General features: G+C 39.4%; 2 protein-coding genes and 1 pseudogene across 3 annotated transcripts; 2 read left to right on the forward strand and 1 right to left on the reverse strand.

Annotated features, from left to right (window-relative positions):
- Window positions 1-720: 720 nt before the first annotated feature.
- Window positions 721-3958, reverse strand: LOC144645525 (carbohydrate sulfotransferase 1-like). Of its 2 annotated transcripts, none has more exons than XM_078505105.1 (2): window positions 3786-3958; window positions 721-2009 (listed from the first exon to the last, which is right to left on the reverse strand). In XM_078505105.1, exon 2 carries the CDS (start codon window positions 2002-2004, stop codon window positions 802-804), a length of 1203 nt encoding a protein of 400 aa, XP_078361231.1. In that variant the 5' UTR covers window positions 2005-2009; window positions 3786-3958; the 3' UTR covers window positions 721-801. The 2 variants fall into 2 exon arrangements, with proteins under 2 accessions (XP_078361231.1, XP_078361230.1); XM_078505104.1 differs by having other exon boundaries at window positions 3781-3958.
- Window positions 3959-7312: 3354 nt separating this feature from the next.
- Window positions 7313-9158, forward strand: LOC144645526 (BTB/POZ domain-containing protein 6-B-like). Its single transcript, XM_078505106.1, has one exon. It carries the CDS (start codon window positions 7319-7321, stop codon window positions 8810-8812), a length of 1494 nt encoding a protein of 497 aa, XP_078361232.1. The 5' UTR covers window positions 7313-7318; the 3' UTR covers window positions 8813-9158.
- Window positions 9159-13529: 4371 nt separating this feature from the next.
- Window positions 13530-14881, forward strand: LOC144645928 (BTB/POZ domain-containing protein 6-like; annotated as a pseudogene).
- The last annotated feature ends 2116 nt before the right edge of the window (window positions 14882-16997 follow it).

The following is a 16997-nucleotide window of genomic DNA, read 5'->3' on the forward strand; positions in this document are numbered from 1 at the left end:
AAAATGAGCTGTGGTGCCAAAATAAGTGGAAATTAACTAGGTGTCTTAACAGTTTGTCCGGATTATAGGAATGCTTAGACCAGTGAGGTTGTTTTCGAAAGCAACCGCTTATTTTAATAAAGGAATAGTTAGTGTTATAGTTGACTTGTGATTGCTGTCGGTATGGCACGCGGGTCACAACAAAAACACAGATGGGGAGGCGGAAATAAGATGGACTTACATATTCTTCACGATAAAAGAAATGAAAACAAAAACGCTGGCAGTAACCTGAAAAGAGAGTCGTGGTTTGGGGTTATTAGAAATCGTTTTTGATATTCTGTCTCAACGTAAACAATAAATATAGGTTATTGACCAAGCGTGAGGTTAAGAGGGCTGGATATTGGCTATTTGATTTTCTTTTACTGCATGTTTTTAGACCGAGACGCATTCCAAGATCATGATTACGGAGAAAAACTTGATCAATAAAGGATTTATTATTTGCAATAAAGAACACCGTTTCCTTGCGGGACACAGCGGGCGATCCCGAGCGGGGAAGAAAGCTCCTTCTTGGTCACTCTAGCCGAGTATAAAACATTTACAATAAAAACATCATTTTATTTCAGACTCGGCGTATTATACCAGGGGGGTGTACTCCGGAATTCAAGTGACAGCCTAGATATCTTATTTATTTTATCGTGGCTGCAACAGCTTGGGGGGTTTGGTGTGGGGGGGGGGGTCCATTCTACATTACAATACATTATCATTGGCTTAATTAAAGAATTTTCATAAAATAAACGCTCTTTTTCATATTAATTCTTCATTTCAAGAATTCTCACTGTGAAGGTCCCTAAGAAACGGTATATTTTCAGTTCGCAGTGGCTTGCTAATGTTGTGTTGAAGTTGTTCAGAGCCATTTACGAAAATGTACCCCATCGCTTTCATCAATGGCCCGCAGGCCTCTTCGAACAAAGAAACCAGCGAGGAGTTTACGCGTAATCTCCAGTGATCGATTGTATCAGTATCGTTGTTTGATATAATCATCGCCCTTCCACGAGCCTTTTCCCGAACAGGAATCGGAATTCCATTAATCCAGTTGGTAATTGAGTCTACCATGGGAAGACCAACAAATTTGTACATACTGTCCGCTACTTTTAACATATTGCTCACGGCATCTTCGTAACGAACAAGAATGTAGCGGTCTTTAAACCAGTTTGTCCATTCTTTATTCACATGGTGTAAATTTTCCGAGACGAGTGAGCATACTGTTTGTGCATTTTGCTTGAGAAGTGATATTGCTTCTGGAGACATGGGTTTCTCACGAAACAGATTTCCTTCATTTCCCATGAAGAAGCGTCGCCGAAGTAAAGACGAAAGAACAGCACGCGGGTCCCTAACCAAATGAACAATCAAACAGTCAAACGTACCAGGATCTGAGCGACACACGCGCTCAAGTTCACGAATTCCAACTTCTCTGGGAAGTCGTGTTTGCATGATCTTCGTTACTGTCATTTTGCGCGCGTTGCAGGCTCGTCTCAACCAGTCTTTGGTCAGCGGAGTTGATCTATCAAACCATACGTTGTAAGGTCTGACCCATTTTGGAAAAACAAGTTGTACTGTCCTATCCTCGTGAAAGCCACACGTGAATGAGTCGGGAAGCAGAGTCGAAAAATCATGCCTTAATACATCGTTCTTCGACTTTGGTAAGGCACGCCACTCATTTTTATTAAATCCTCTTCTTAGCCTATGTAGTGGTTCATAAATATAGAATACATCTGGGTGAAGATTGAATATATTTCCCACAACTGTCGATCCAGAACTCATATGCGTTAACACTATCACGTTCAATCTGGTTTTGTTGTGGTTAGTTTTCTGTTCTGATGACGGTGACACAAAGTTGTTTCTTGTCTCTATCTGTGGCATCCCGACCATAAGCCTCTCATTTGTCTGACTCATGTAAATCAGCAAAATAATGAAAAGGAAAATAATGGCCACGAAAACTGGAGGGCCTTTGAAACTTCTTGTCATCCTCACTGTTTGAAACAAAAGAGTTTGATTAATTAAAAACATATACTAGTTCAGTTAAAAAACACTCTTGCTTAAGTACTACAAAAAGGTCATGATTGGTTTTAACAATTAACCAAAATATCAGAAAAGACAACAACAACAACCAAACAACAACAACACTGATCAACCAACAGCAACAACAACAACATCATCAACAACAACCACAGCGACAACAACAATTTTTTGTTCAAGAATGGTTTTTTGCTTTTGCATGGGTCTATTCGATCCCTTATTTTTGTCACGGTTGCGCTTTCGCTAGAATTTCTATTAAATCTGATAAAGTGAGCAAAGGTTTTGTATCACAGCATGTACACATGCACGTCTTTTAAACAAGGATGGTGTTGTTTTCGTCGTAGGTTCACGATCTCCAGCAATATCGGAATAATATTCGACCGGCTCAAAACGAGACTCGTTAAGGGTTTACACGCGTGATTTTGAGTTACAATTCTAGCGCGACAAATATCGTAGTTAAAATCGCGACAAAAATTGCACGCATGTTACGTTTTAGGTGACTCTGCAGATAGCTTTAAGAATACATTTTTTTCGTTTGTGTGATAATTAACAATAGCGAAAAAAGAAAATCATTGAGCACTATTTCAGTTTGGTCAGCAGATTCATCAGTCCGGATCGGTTGTGCACTTAAATTAAAAAAATTTAAACTGCCTGAGTGCTACGGCGTTTATGCAATATAACGTTTTGCGGTTCTTATTGTGTTAATAATAGCAATATTTTGGGGCAATTGCTTCATTTTCACGACAACAACTAAACGTTAAGTCACACCCTTTAGGTTTTATAAGAATCTTAATTAATCATGTGAGCTGAACGTCGAGGCTGAGAAAGGCCAAAATTTAAGAACAACCTAAGAATGCGCCCAAGGCTGAAATTTTAGTAAGAACGAAGTTTATTTTTCCTGTTTGTTGTGAATGGCAAATATATGTAATGATTGTATCAGTCCTTATTCAAATCCAACCTGAAACCAACATAGTCATCACTCATCAGTGACGTGAACAAGTACACAACGGTTTGGAGTGAATTTACTAAAATACCACTTCGTTTTTAGATTTTAAAAATAAGAACATTTTAAGATCATTTTAGGCTCAAATCTTCGAAAACGTTCAACGTTCAGCCGGAAAAGTAGTCGTTCTTGTATATATACAGGTACATAAAAAAGAGTGTTTACAATTACGCTTGATTAACTACACCTTCACGGATAATGATCATCAATGCACTCAATGCAAATTTCTTCTTCGTTTCGGTATTGCCATAAATCTGTTGGTCTCACAGGCTGTTTAGGATTTTCGTCACAAGTCTCACGGGAAATTATGCTATCTGTCTGCAAAGCATTTAGATAAGATTGACACCGAACGAATTGTAACAATAAAGAAAAATCCGCGTGCAGATATCGCAAAGCAATTTGCTAGAGATGACTGAAATCAGTGTGTCCTGCATATGCAAATCGTTCTTTGTGACCGTTTTAGCTTTGAGAGAAAAATTACGAAAATGATAACTATGGTTTTTTTTTACCAGTCCTCATCATATGCTCGACGACGGTATGTCACTGACTATCTTCCGAATCGTCTCTTTCCTGCACACGTTCAAGTGAAAGTCAGTATCACTTTCAAGTTCCAAAAGTTATTCAGTAACCGGGTTCGTTGATTTCGCCCTTAACAATCTTCTGTTCCAAACTTTCAGAGCCTTTCATTATTTTGTGTAAGCTAAGACGGTAGGCTAACTTACCTTACCAGTGTATTTGCGTCTGCAAACAAAACTTTCCTCCTGTGGTCGTATATTTTACTCTCTGTGAGTATTGAGTTATTAGGTTCTAGTTCCCAGGACTATTGTTTGGTGCGAGTTAACGGCGTCATTTGCATTATCTATGACTATTAACCGTATCGATCATTATAGTATTGTATTGCTTTGTCTCGTATTCTAGATTTTAGTAGTGTGTTTACGAGAATGTTTCACAACAAGTAAATAATTCGTACCAGTTTTCTGTAGTTTCAGATATATGAATATCCAAATTATAGTAGTATTTTAGATTTATTATTGCGTAGTATGTATGTTTCGAATCAACAAGTTCTTTGAAAAAGGTATCACGGAAGGAAAATTGCCGTTTTCGTTCCAAGTAAAATTGTGCGCAAACCATCAATGAAAGCTTATTGAATAGCGATTGTAGTTTTGTATTTTGTTTTGATCATATAGACCATAATAAGCAACGTCAGTATTTTGTTTGCAATTATGATGTTGTACAACATTGGGTTTATTTGAGAACACATTTACGCGAGAGCCTAAACTTTTATGTGGAATTTGATCTACATATATTGGTCTAAAAAACGGTGTCACAGATTTTCTTCTCTAGCTCCATTAATTTCTTAATATGAATCTTTAATTCTAAATAAGCCCTAAAATAAAAAAGCCATTTTGAAGTTTGAAAACGGCCGCTATGCAAGGTCAAGTATTTGTTTTTTTTATCCTCAACTCTGATTGCTCCGATTTGAACCAAGTCACACGCTGTCGTGTTGCCGTTTTAACTAAACAAATCGCTTCAGCGTACAAAATTACACAAAAACAAATCATACTGTAGTCTCCTTCGCAGCCGTTTTAAGTGTCGTCAACGGCTACGAGGGAGACTAATCATACTGCATTAATTTATGAATACCTAATAAAAAGGAAGCCTCGAGCCAAGTGACCCATACTTGCCGGAGCTTATCGCGGATTCTGTAGCTTTAAGCGGCTAGGAATATTTCTATTCCCCCCTATTACTGAAAAAGGTACCTCTTTTATATAACGAAAAGACATGACAAATACCTAAAGCAGGAAGTCTTGATGCCATTTTTATGTCAGCGTTTAATAAATTTCATTGATTTAGCCATACTGAGGTGCGTCGGCTCGAAAAATGATTTCAGGGGCCATCCATACCTTTTAATATACCTGAAGCATGAAAAGGTACCCCTTTCGAGTGAAGCCTTCCCGTATAGGGAGTACCCCTACGGGGTTCGTCTGTAGCTGGTTCAGCGACGCGGGAGGATTAGTTGCATAATTTGTGCATTATCATTGCTGCTCGTAGTTCATTCAATATTTCTTCATGTTTTTCAATCAATAATGCATCTCCGTTGTCTGTTTTTGACATTTTCCCACAGGGAGCAGCCAAATTCGCCCTTTAACCCATAATATGCTGAAATTATTCCCCAAAACGCGTTTTTTTTAACCGTTAATCGATTTTCTTGGCTCTACGGTCCAAATTTTCTCTAAATTTGCTAAAAATGCACTTTCTGACAATGCAGGAAGATTTTGATGTAACTACCATGTAAAAATGTATATTATTACACGACTAAGGCGGTCCGAGGGCCAATAACTAAATCAGCCAATCAGATTACTTTATTTCGGGTCCCGCGAGGGCCGATATTTTCCAAAAATCGGACCGGTTTTGTCCCGGATGATCCCGCGCTAATTTCCGCGCGATTAAGCGCAAGATTTTTGCAAGATTTCTTTGCAAGATTTTTTTTTGCAAGATTTTTTCCGAGTTTTTATTGCATTGAAAATGAAATGACTTTAAACTCAGAAAAAAATGTAACTCCTTTAGCGCGCGTAAAAGTTTTGCCGCACATTGTTTTTCACGACATCTACCGGGTAGCAATTCTCACTACACAAAGTTTCCAGTCGTGTAATAAATCTCTTATTAACCAAGCTTGCTCGGGACCGTACTGGGCGAATATTGGCCCTCGGTCTTTTTTGTACGGACCTCGCTGCGCTCGATCCGTACTGTCAAGACCTCGGGCCAATATTCGCCCAGTACGGCCCTCGCGCGTGGTTAATAAGATATATATATTTTACTTTGGCGCATGCGCATAAAGCAAAATTTGGACTTTTTTTTTGCTGAACCGTTCCGATTTTTTTCCTTGCTCCTTTCCTTTTCGTTTTTCTCTGCTTTCTTATTCTCTCTATCTTTTACTCTGTGCACCCCTTCTACTGGCCTGAAAAGTTTTGACCTGAATCAATGGAAAACCCTGGAAAGGAGATCATGATCAAGTACGGGTATTTTGGCCTGTTTTAGCACCAATTTTACACCAAAAACTGATCACGTTTTTTTCGATTAGCTCTGTCGGAATGCAGTCAATATTGAAGATGGACAGTCCTATGGAAAGATCTATCCAAGCTCTATCAGATGCAAATCACAAAAATCTGCTGACGTGTAAATTGGTGACGTCATAAGTGGCAGAATGGCTATTCCTCTAAAATCCCGGAAAAATCCGGGCTTAGCATGTTAAGGGTTAAAAATATTAAAATGATGTTCGATCTTTATAGCTTGAGTGAATGTAGCTCTATTTCGTGGTGCCTGTCATATAAGTGAAGTTATCCGATCTTCTTGTTTACGCGCAGCGAAAAACTCTTTCACTAGTCATGACTGGTCTGTTGCGTAATACCAGCGGGTTTCCATTCTTTGACGATCCGGCATCTTGTGGCTCCCACGGACAGGATACCATTGCTAACTGAGGGTCCCGACTGAGGGCTTGCGACCCGGGGGGGGGGGGGTACTCCCATAAATTTCGGATAGGGGTGTGCCGCCAAGGTTCTTAAACCCTGACCCTATTTAAGGAAAAAGAAAGCGAAAATTGATACCCTTTTAAAGGCCCAAAACCGAAAAATGACACCCTATTCAAGGGGAGAAGAAGCGTTCCATGACAACCCAAATAACGGCTAACCGCGCACGGTAAGACACAAATCTCTATAAAATCGCTTTACTAATAACTGAACAGAAAATTCAGTTTTAAAATACCTTTTTTGGTTTAGCTGGGCCTTTATTTTAGCTTATATAATTTAGGCACCCTATTTAAGGACCGAGAACCTCAAAAACCATACCCTATCGGGCGGCACCTACTATATAGGCCACATTTGGGAGTACCTCCCCCCCCCCCCCGGGGGGGCTTGCGAGAGCTTGCATGCAACCGCCGCGTTGTGTACACGAAAAGAAAGATTGTTTGAAGTATGACAAGCGCCACGAAATAGATCGAACATTTTAATATTTACAAAGGTCGAATTTGGCTCCTCTGTTCACTGTGATTTTCCGTGATCGCTCGATCACACACTTGAGTGCTCAAAGGTCAAGGTTCGGGGCGCTAAAAAAGGCGCTAAAAAAGGCGCTAAAACTAGCCTACGTGTAGCCGTACCCACCCCCCCGAGGAAAAGCGGGAGGGGAATGAACGTTACGTTCCTTCCCCTCCCGCTTTTCCTCGGGGGGGTGGGTACGGCTACACGTAGGCTACGCTAAAACTGAATGCTCAAGTTCCCGCGCTCTATCTCACGTGACCAATCAGTAGGCGTCACAACTTTTCTGCTGCTGTTGAGGCTACGTACTTCGATAACCAGACTAGAGGCTGAGAAATCGCTTATTCCTACACCAAGAGTCATGTCTGCCGTCGAACAAAACTGGCAAACAACAAGACCGACCATCAGAGAAAGAAGCAAGTTTATGTTCAACAACGAACTCTTCAGCGATGTAAAGTTTGTCGTCCGGAGCGCCAATGGCGAAAATGATAGCAAACGCTCGAAACACGTGATTCCAGCTCACAAGTTCGTGCTGTCGATTAGCAGTCCTGTGTTTGAAGCCATGTTTTACAGTGAGCTGGCGGAGACTGGAGACTCTATTGAACTGCCTGACGGTGAGTACGAGAGTCTGTTGGAGTTGTTTCGTTACATGTACAGCAATGAAGTAAGCTTGAGCGGCTGCAATGTGATGGGAGTGTTGTATTTGGCGAAGAAATACATGGTGCCTTCACTAGCTGATAAATGCACGGAATATCTGAAAGATAACTTAAATCCGTCGAACGTTTTCAGCATCCTTCCCTCTGCTCAGAAATATGAAGAGAAAACCCTGGTAGATCGATGCTGGGAAGTAATCGATGTACAGACAGGAGAAGCTGTGAAATCTGATGCATTTGCGACAATCGAGAGGTCGTTACTTGAAGCAGTTGTTGAAAGGGACTCTCTGTGTACAAATGAGGTCAATTTGTTCAAAGCGGTCAATCTATGGGCAACCAAGGAATGTGAAAGACAAGGTTTAACAGCAGATGGGGAAGTTAAAAGAAGAATTCTTGGAGAATCCATTGTAAAAGGAATACGCTTTCCAATAATGAAAGAAACTGAATTTGCAAATGTTGTCCTTGATAGTAAAATTTTGACACCAGAGGAAGTCGTTTCCTTTTTCAAATTTTACAATTCAGCATTGGATGCTCCAATGGAATTTGTAGAGTCCGTACGATCGGGTTTTCGCAAGGAGAACATTCACCGCTGTGCTAGATTTCGATCTGTGGAAGAAGTATCCGAAGACCGAGGATGGCATTATCCAGGGGACATTGAAGATCGTATCGATTTCACTGTGGACAAAGATATTATGTTACGTGGACTGTGCTTATTTGGAAGTGAAAACAACGATCACTCTGTAACCTTGACCATAAAGAAAAATGGTAGAAACTCAGCTGTAGTGTCCAAAACAGGAACATTTCCTTCCAAGCTGTTTCAGTACAAAACCAGTAGCTTTCATGGATTTGAAGTTTTGTTCGATTCTGCTGTCAAGTTAAACAAGGCTACTAGATATCAAGTCGAAGCTATCATAACTGGTCCACATTCTTGGGTTGGAAGGGATGGCATCACCACTGTTTTTTGTTCGGGCGTGACCTTTAGATTAAAAAATAGCACCAGCATTTTTACTAATGGAACCGACACTAAACGTGGACAGTTCCCTGAGATACTGTTTTCTGTTTTGACATGATTAGACTAAAATTCCAAACTAGTTGCAAAACAACTTAAGTAACATAGGTTTGTAAGGGAAAGTTTTGAGTGACATTTTTTATTTGTTGTAATGATAGGAACTTGTACCACAGGTAGCCCAAGCTCCATGAAACGTGCTCCTTGCAGCACCTCTTACTTATAAAGGGTTGCCTGTGAAAAAACGTTTCGGATTCATTGTTGAATATTACAATATTTTGAGCTAAGAAGTTCTAAGTGATGAAAACTCTGAAGGCCAACAAGATGACAACGGCCAGGACTGACGAGACATACAATACAAACAAACGTCTATAAATACAAACCACCTCCATATGCTGCATGGTGAGAGTCATGTTGCATGTATTTGTAAGTTTCTGAAGGCTCCTCTCATCATGAGCTTGGGCTGCCTGTGTTTGTTTCTGCATTTCCTTTAAAATCATTTTGGAAAAAGGTGCAAATTGTCATTATTGACTTGGTTTCCAGTTAACTGTATTAGAGCAGTTTTCAATTGAGTGTCGGAAAACCAAAACCAAAGTAATTACTCTGGCCAATCACAAAGGACACAGACAATCCAGTGAACCAAACAAAACTTGAAGCAAATACATGTCGCTGGTGCAAAGCGCGGAAAAACGTGCACGAGCGAGGCACGATTGGTTTTGGTTTTACTCCTGATTGGCTGAGAAAGTGGTGTGAGATTTTTAAGCCAATCACTAAGCGTAGTAATGCAAAACCAAAGCAAACGCAATTTACTTTCGACACTCAAGTGAAAACCGCTCTATCTCGTTGTTGTTAATGATGCAATTCTCATTGTATCACATAAGCTCAGTTGCTTGCTGAAAAAAAATGTTTGTTTTTGTATGATATCTACATGTATTTCTGAGCACAGTGTGAAGTGATAAAAGCACAGTGAAGATTAATAGCCAATGTCAAATATGTCACCCTGATTTGGTACTCAGTTGTTTACTGGTATGAGCAATGTTGGCATCTACTGAGTATTTCTAACCACAACCAAATTGTTCCAACAACAAAGTTCTCTGATCACAGCTCGAAATTTTAGTTGAATTGTGCACTTTTTGATACAAGCATGAAACTTGGAACAATGAAAGTGGTCACCAACAGAAGTTTTTTTCAGATATAGTGCCAAGCCCGAAGAAACCGTGATTTATCAAAATCAATGAAATTTCGTGAAATATTTGTTTGTCCTGGTTTATAGACAAATACTATTATGTCAGGAAGTGATATCAAGTCGCACGTACCAAACTTAGAATGAAATGCTGTAATTTAGACTGTTCACAGCCCTATATTTTCCTATTTTTCTTCTGTTAGCGAACGGTTCACCGATCGCGAGAGACATGGACGCTAGCGCAAAACGAAAGAGGCCAGGGAGCAGAGGGCAGGGAACAAAAAATCTTTTCCCATGCAATAATTTCCTAGTAAATTATTGGTATCAAACAGATGGTAAAAAAATGACAATTGTAAGGCTAATTTAAAGCATTTACACTTGTATTTATGAATAAAAATCTGCAATAAAAGGTTTATAAAATTACAAGAAGAAGTACTTCGTGGGGGAGGGGCCTCTCGGCTGAAAATTTCAATGCTGTTTACTAGCTGAAAATAGGAAATTGGCGTTGGCACTATATCAAGAATTGATTAGTATACGAATGCTTGTAATCCCGCAAAGTTTGGTGCTTGTATCAAAAATCGCACAATTCAGGAGCTTAGCCGCCGGACTATTTCTAGAGATTAAAATGTTATCATGTTAATCAGTTTATATTAATAATAAAGCATGTGTTTTTTTTCATGCCACGAGGCACTTGATGTTTTTTTTACAACGAGAAACTTAACTGATCACATGTACTAATGCACCTATCAATGTTAAGCCTGAGGGGGAGGGGGGGGGGGATTTTGATAGTATGTGATCCCCGGCAACAAAGTTTGAAGGACATCTGACCACCTTCCTTTCCCCTGGGTGGGGATTTTGACCAACTATTTTGTCCCGGGGATGGGGAATTTGCTTTTTTTATTTCAAGAAAATGTAAAAATCCCCACCCCATGCCCGTTCCCCGACCCTTCCCCGCTCGGGCTTAACATTGGTAGGTGCATAAGGTGTAAAAAGTCGCGCCCGTGTCTGACAGACTGTATACGTGTAGGCAACCCCACTGCGCGCGCGAAGAATAATTTCAGACACTGTGTTGAAGCTTCGGGGGTAAATTTAACGTTAGGATTGTTGATCGGACAACAATGAAACAAAATGTTGAACGTGGTGGGGCTGGGCTCTTTTTTCTGTGCAGTACTGAATGCATGGGCGTTTAAGTCACCTGTACTTTCCTTCAAAATTATCTTCCTTAAGAAGCAGCTGGAAGTCTTCAATTGCACGCAAAGATGGTGCCGGCAAGTTCCATTCATGTTCCATCCCTACCCGAGAAGGGAAATTTGTATTTGTCACTTCTAAGGGTCTGGTCAGGCCAAAAAATGTCACCGGAAGAAAGTCTGTGAGTATTTGTTTCAATGCGTTCTAAATAGGTACGCACACCGGCATGGTATGAATAAGACAGATTTTAATAGAGCAAACCAGCGATTTTTACTGTACTTGTAATCAGATATTCTAATAAGTGGATCACATCTTGTATTAAACACAGGCTTCCTGGATCTAGAACAGAAACTTTAATTACTTATAAAGCAATTTAATTGTCATTCGTTCGTTAACGCCTATGTGTTTATCCTTGTACTTCGTTGTCGGTGGGATAGCTTTCATGACTAAATTCTCTTCCTCGTAGACCGTTTCCTAAATCCTTGCCGCTCCTTCTTCACGAACGCTAATGAATCATGTTTGCCGCGCATTTTCTCGGAAAGAGAGCCGAGCAAAAAGTAAACCCTGCATAATTTCCTTTTGTTTCATTAGAGAAAACTGACTTGTGAAAAACTCGGGCTTAATTCTGTGCTCTAAAATCTTCCAATTAATAGAAACTCTTGGCAAATGGGATTGTTCTTTGATGCGTTTTTCGGTGTTTGGAATCCGTGATGAGAAACTCGTGCACGTTTTTGACATAGCACGCTGTCCGAAGAAACCAGAGTTAAGGTCGCGGGGGACACCTTAGGCTCATCATTATGCATTTATTTAAAGCGTATGCACGAAGTACAACGACTGACATCGACAACTTTACGAGACATTTATGACTGGATAAAAATATGGGCGCGTGCGCGTGATTTGTAAAAAATTCCTGTTTCTTTGATATTTTAACCAATTTAAACAACACTTAGCGATATACGTTCATATAGATTGTAGAAAGTCTTTGAGCTTGTTTTCATTTAAATTTGAATATTTCTGGAACTCAGAGTAATCACAAAAATATTCGGCATAAACAATCGTGTCCTATTTAAAAACGCATTGTTCTCGCCATAAAAGCGTGGAATATAATTACCATAATTACATCTCTCCTTGGCAAAATGATCGTATTTAGGTCGGGACACCTTCGGAAATCTCAAAGTTTTGACTTTTCCGACAATTTTGTGGCAGAGAATACAGCACGGATACAGAACTTCATGACTTGCCACTGCAGATAGGTAAACTATGAATACTGTAGTGTGTCATAACAGAAGCGGAATTTTAAAAGAGCGCTTTTAGAAAGAGGTAGAAGACATTAAGAGGAAATCCGCCAGGACTTCGAGTAGCTATTGGACAAAATTATGTACCAAAACTATTTACACCTGATTGCAAGCTTTTGTGTTACTGCTTCAAATATCTTATCGAAAGAAATCTCTTCTAACAACACCACACATCGAAAACACATTTTGAAGTTCCGCTGAATTCCACTGAATCGCTTTAAAGATGTAAGCTTTTGCCCATAGGTTGTGAACTTTAAATATCATTTTCTCAGACTCGGATAAGAAGTTGTTGTACCAGAATCATTTCCACCTTATTGCAAACTTTTTTGTTACTGCTTCAAATATCTTATCAAAAGAAATCTTTTCTAACAACACCACACATCGAAAACACATTTTGAAGTTCCGCTGAATTCCACTGAATCGCTTAAGACGAATTTACAAAATGGCTACACGTGAGATTTTTCCTATACCTTGTGAACTTTGAAATTTATTTTCTCAGACTCTGATAAGAAATTGTTGTTGGTGTTGTCACGGATAATTACTTACATCTTTACCTTTTATTAAGGGTAGGAAATAACGCAATAGGATTTAAATTATTCTGGAAATTGATTTTTGTCCAACTTTAATAAATATTACTCGACTTCCTAGTGGATTCCGTCTTAAATTCAAATTTGCGCACTTAAACCGCCGTAGTTTGCTGGCAAACTTTAAATTAAAAAATCCGCTTCTGTTATGACACTCTAGAGGTATTGACTGATTAGTTTTTGACAAGATCCCAGTGTGCTGTCTCCTACTCGTTCCGCAAACTCTGCCACAAAATCATGTTTTTCCCAATTTGGCACTCATGAGGCTATAACATCGACGTTAAATGCAATCTACCAAATAAAATACGACATTCACAATCTTTCATCATTTCTGTATGTCTCTGTAAAATTTGAGCTTAATCGCACCCATAACAGCTGAGAAATAAGCGCTTTAAAAGATGTAGGTCAAGCAAAATTTCCCTTCATGAATTTATTCATGCTGTAGGTATCCCCCGCGACCTTAAGGTTCTGAAACACGCGCAGTCGCTTTAGAGAGCTGAGCTGAAATCTTGCAAACTTTCCTCAAGAAATATGTCTTCTCTTCCAGTACACTGGCAAACAACTAGACCAACCATCAGAGAAAGAAACAAATTTATGTTTAACAACGATCTCTTCAGCGATGTGAAGTTTCTAGTGCGATCGGCTGATGGCAAAAATGAGAGTAAACAAGAGATTCCCGCTCACAAGTTCGTGCTGTCGATAAGCAGCGCTGTGTTTGAAGCCATGTTTAACGGTGATCTGGCGGAGACTGGAGACTGTATTGAACTGCCTGACTGTGAGTACGAGAGCCTGTTAGAGTTGTTTCGTTACGTGTACAGCGATGAAGTGATCTTGAGCGGAAGCAATGTGATGGGAGTGTTGTATCTGGCGAAGAAATACATAGTGCCTTCGCTGGCTGATAAATGCGCAGAATACTTGCGCACTCGTTTGGGTCCATCGGATGTTTTCAGCATATTATCCCACTCTCTGAAATTTGAAGAGAAAAAGCTGACAGATCGATGCTGGAAAGTTATCGATAAACACACAGAAGAAGCTGTTAAATCGGATGGGTTTATGACAATTGACAGGCCCTTACTTGAAGCATTCGTCGAACGTGAAACTTTGAATATCGAAGAAGTTGAGTTGTTCAAAGCCGTGAATTTGTGGGCAACAAAAAAGTGCGAAGAACAACGCTTGTCGATAGATGGTAGCGAAAAACGAAGAATTCTTGGAGAACGGATTGTGAAAGGGATACGTTTTCCCGTGATGACACAACAGGAATTTGCTGCTGTTGTTCTGGATTGCAACATTCTGACGCCAGACGAAGCCAACAGCATAGTTCAGTATTTGAATTCAGTTCCAGACACTGAAACTTACTGAAATTTCCAGTAAACAAAAGAGGTTTGTCTGGTTTGAAGGAAGTGTCTAAACGTTGTTGTAAGTTCACATCCGTGGAACACACTGGCTCGGGTTATCCTTATTTACCAAAGCAAAGAGACTGTCTCCTTTTTAAAGTCGACAAAGAAATCTCCTTAATTCGTGTTACACTCTATGGAAGCAAAAGTTCTAATTATTCTGTAACTATACAGATAAGACGTTCCGATAATTATTCATTTGATCTTTATACCCAATCAGGGAAATTTGCTTCTAAATATATCAAGTCAGAACCAGTCTCTTATTATGGATTCAATATTTTCTTCGACCGTCCTATTGTTATAAAGAAAAATGTTGTACATCGTATCGAAGCTGGCATTTCTGGTGCCAATTCTTGTTTCGGTGTTAATGGTCAAGGGTATGCCGTTTGTTCAGGGGTTACATTTATTTTTGATTCTTGTTTTGTAAGTGGCAACGGAACCTCGTATGGGCGAGGACAATTTCCAGAGTTTCTTTTTACCGAGGAATAAATGCCTGCGCTTGATTTCAACCACGCAAAAACAGTGAACTATGTTGGACTTTAAACAAATTTTTCCAACGAGCAAACTAGTTTCCAGGGTTGTGCGCTTTATTGTTTTCTGTGACGGAATTGCATAAAAGAAAGAACCCACATATTTTTGAGCAGTTTTTGAACTATAATATAAATGTGATCACTACATTTAAAAAAAGATAACAATAGTTTATTGCTATTAACATAATATGAGAATTTGATAAGGTTACTTCAATCTCAGTTATCAATTACATTTTCGGCGATTTATCAGCTATAAGTTAGAATTTCAGCCCATTTCTCCGCTACATGTATCAGTTAATTTTGATGATCTCAGATCTTAGTTACTAGTTATAAAACGCGTCATTTTGTAAATAATTCTTTTGTAAATTGTATAAGCTTCTTTTCCCATGCAGTAAAGTGCAATAAAAATGTGAAACAGTCACACCACACAGTACACTGTGTATTATACTTATTCATGTTCTCCTTTGTGTGTTCTTATGCATCTGCTCCCAAATTAAACAGACCAAACGGGGCAGCCTTGTGTATTGGAATGAGGATATTAAGGTAATTCCCTTGAAATGCAACTGCTCGTAGATTTCCAACCAAACTTTGCCAGTTGGTTGTTTACCTTAAGGGAAGTTTAATTTTGAAATAAAAAAGGGGGGTCACCGTATTAGTTTAGGAGCAGGAAGACCTTGTGTTACCATATAATTCCTTATATTTCCTTTGCGATTACTGGCAAAGTACACGTTTTCGGTGATTATGTATATTCTGCCATAGAAATTGATCTTTATTCAATTTATAGAAAGAATTTGATCGCTACTTTCGAACTAAGAGAAAAAAATTATAGGTCACCGAACTCGTTTACGAGAAAACGAAGATTTTTCTCTCTTGCGCGGTAAGGATGCGCAATGCAATACTAGGGAATCCAATCTCGTCCCCAGAGACCCGCGATCCTTCTGGTCTGCGCCAGGGATCGGGTTGAGTGAGTTTCCCGACCGCTGGTCAAGGGGAACGCAGGCTCTGGGAACGAGATTGTAGGGAATCACCTTAAACATTATAACCCACCGATTAATGGGGTTGCTTGATTACAACCCATTAATTAAACTGGTATATAAAACTGACGGGCTTGATCGTCGAAAAAATTTAAAAGGAACACCACAAAGGTACCAGAATAATGCTTTGAGGGCGTGGCACCGCCGAATTCATTTTAACACCAAAGATATACAGTGCACCAATTCTTTCTCCATCGCTTTTTTTCTTTTAGATTTTTAGAGTTTTAACCCCTAAAAGGTACGACGGTCACTTAAGGCATTTTCATGCTAGTTTATCTCCCGTCAACTGACTGGTCATAGAACATTGTTAAGAAACCAAGGATAGAGGTTCGGGTCGGGGGGGTGGGGGGTGGGGGGGATAAAACCAGCAGTATATCAAAACACACTTAATCAAAAACAAAGGTATTAAATCGCAGACGTTTAAAATTAGTGTGTAAATGCAGGGGTGAGTCGGCGCATTACACAGTAACATGGAAAGGGCAGGTTATCCATGTTCGTGAAATAACTGTAAACTAGCCGTAAGCTTAGCTTATTTCACGGTAATAAAGTATCTTATCTTTATCTTTATCTTATGGATAAAATAGTCAGCGTCAAACCTCTAACAATGGAACTATACCAAGTACATGCTTTTTTAACCAGAAAAACGAGACCAGAAAAAAAGACAGGCTTTTCGCTTATCGCAAGAAAAAAGTGAAAAAGAAACACAGCAATCGGATGACAATTTAACAATCATCGAGCTTGGTTATCGCAAATTATATAATGCTGTATAATCCACCGATTAATTTCCGCGCACTCTCCAAATGGTGGATTTCCACTGACGCGTAAATTTTTACGTGCGTGAAAAAAATTAGAGACAATGTATGAACGGCCTGCGTAAACGTGTACGCAAGCCGTTCATACATTGTCTCTAATTTTTTTATGCACGTAAAAATTTACGCGTCAGTGGAAATCCACCATAAGGGGGCTTATTACTAAATATCGTGATTTATCAATGTCTCTCAGATCAATTATTTGTTCCAACCTTCCGGTTGGGCAAATAAT

The sequence above is a fragment of the Oculina patagonica genome, chromosome 3, assembly GCF_052425735.1.
Source record: "Oculina patagonica isolate OP01 chromosome 3, crgOcupat, whole genome shotgun sequence".
Lineage (NCBI taxonomy): Eukaryota > Metazoa > Cnidaria > Anthozoa > Scleractinia > Oculinidae > Oculina > Oculina patagonica.

Coding starts and splice junctions, on each gene's coding strand:
- LOC144645525 (XM_078505105.1), bottom strand. CDS start 2,004: ATGACAAGAAGTTTCAAAGGCCCTCCAGTTTTCGTGGCCATTATTTTC.
- LOC144645526 (XM_078505106.1), top strand. CDS start 7,319: ATGCTCAAGTTCCCGCGCTCTATCTCACGTGACCAATCAGTAGGCGTC.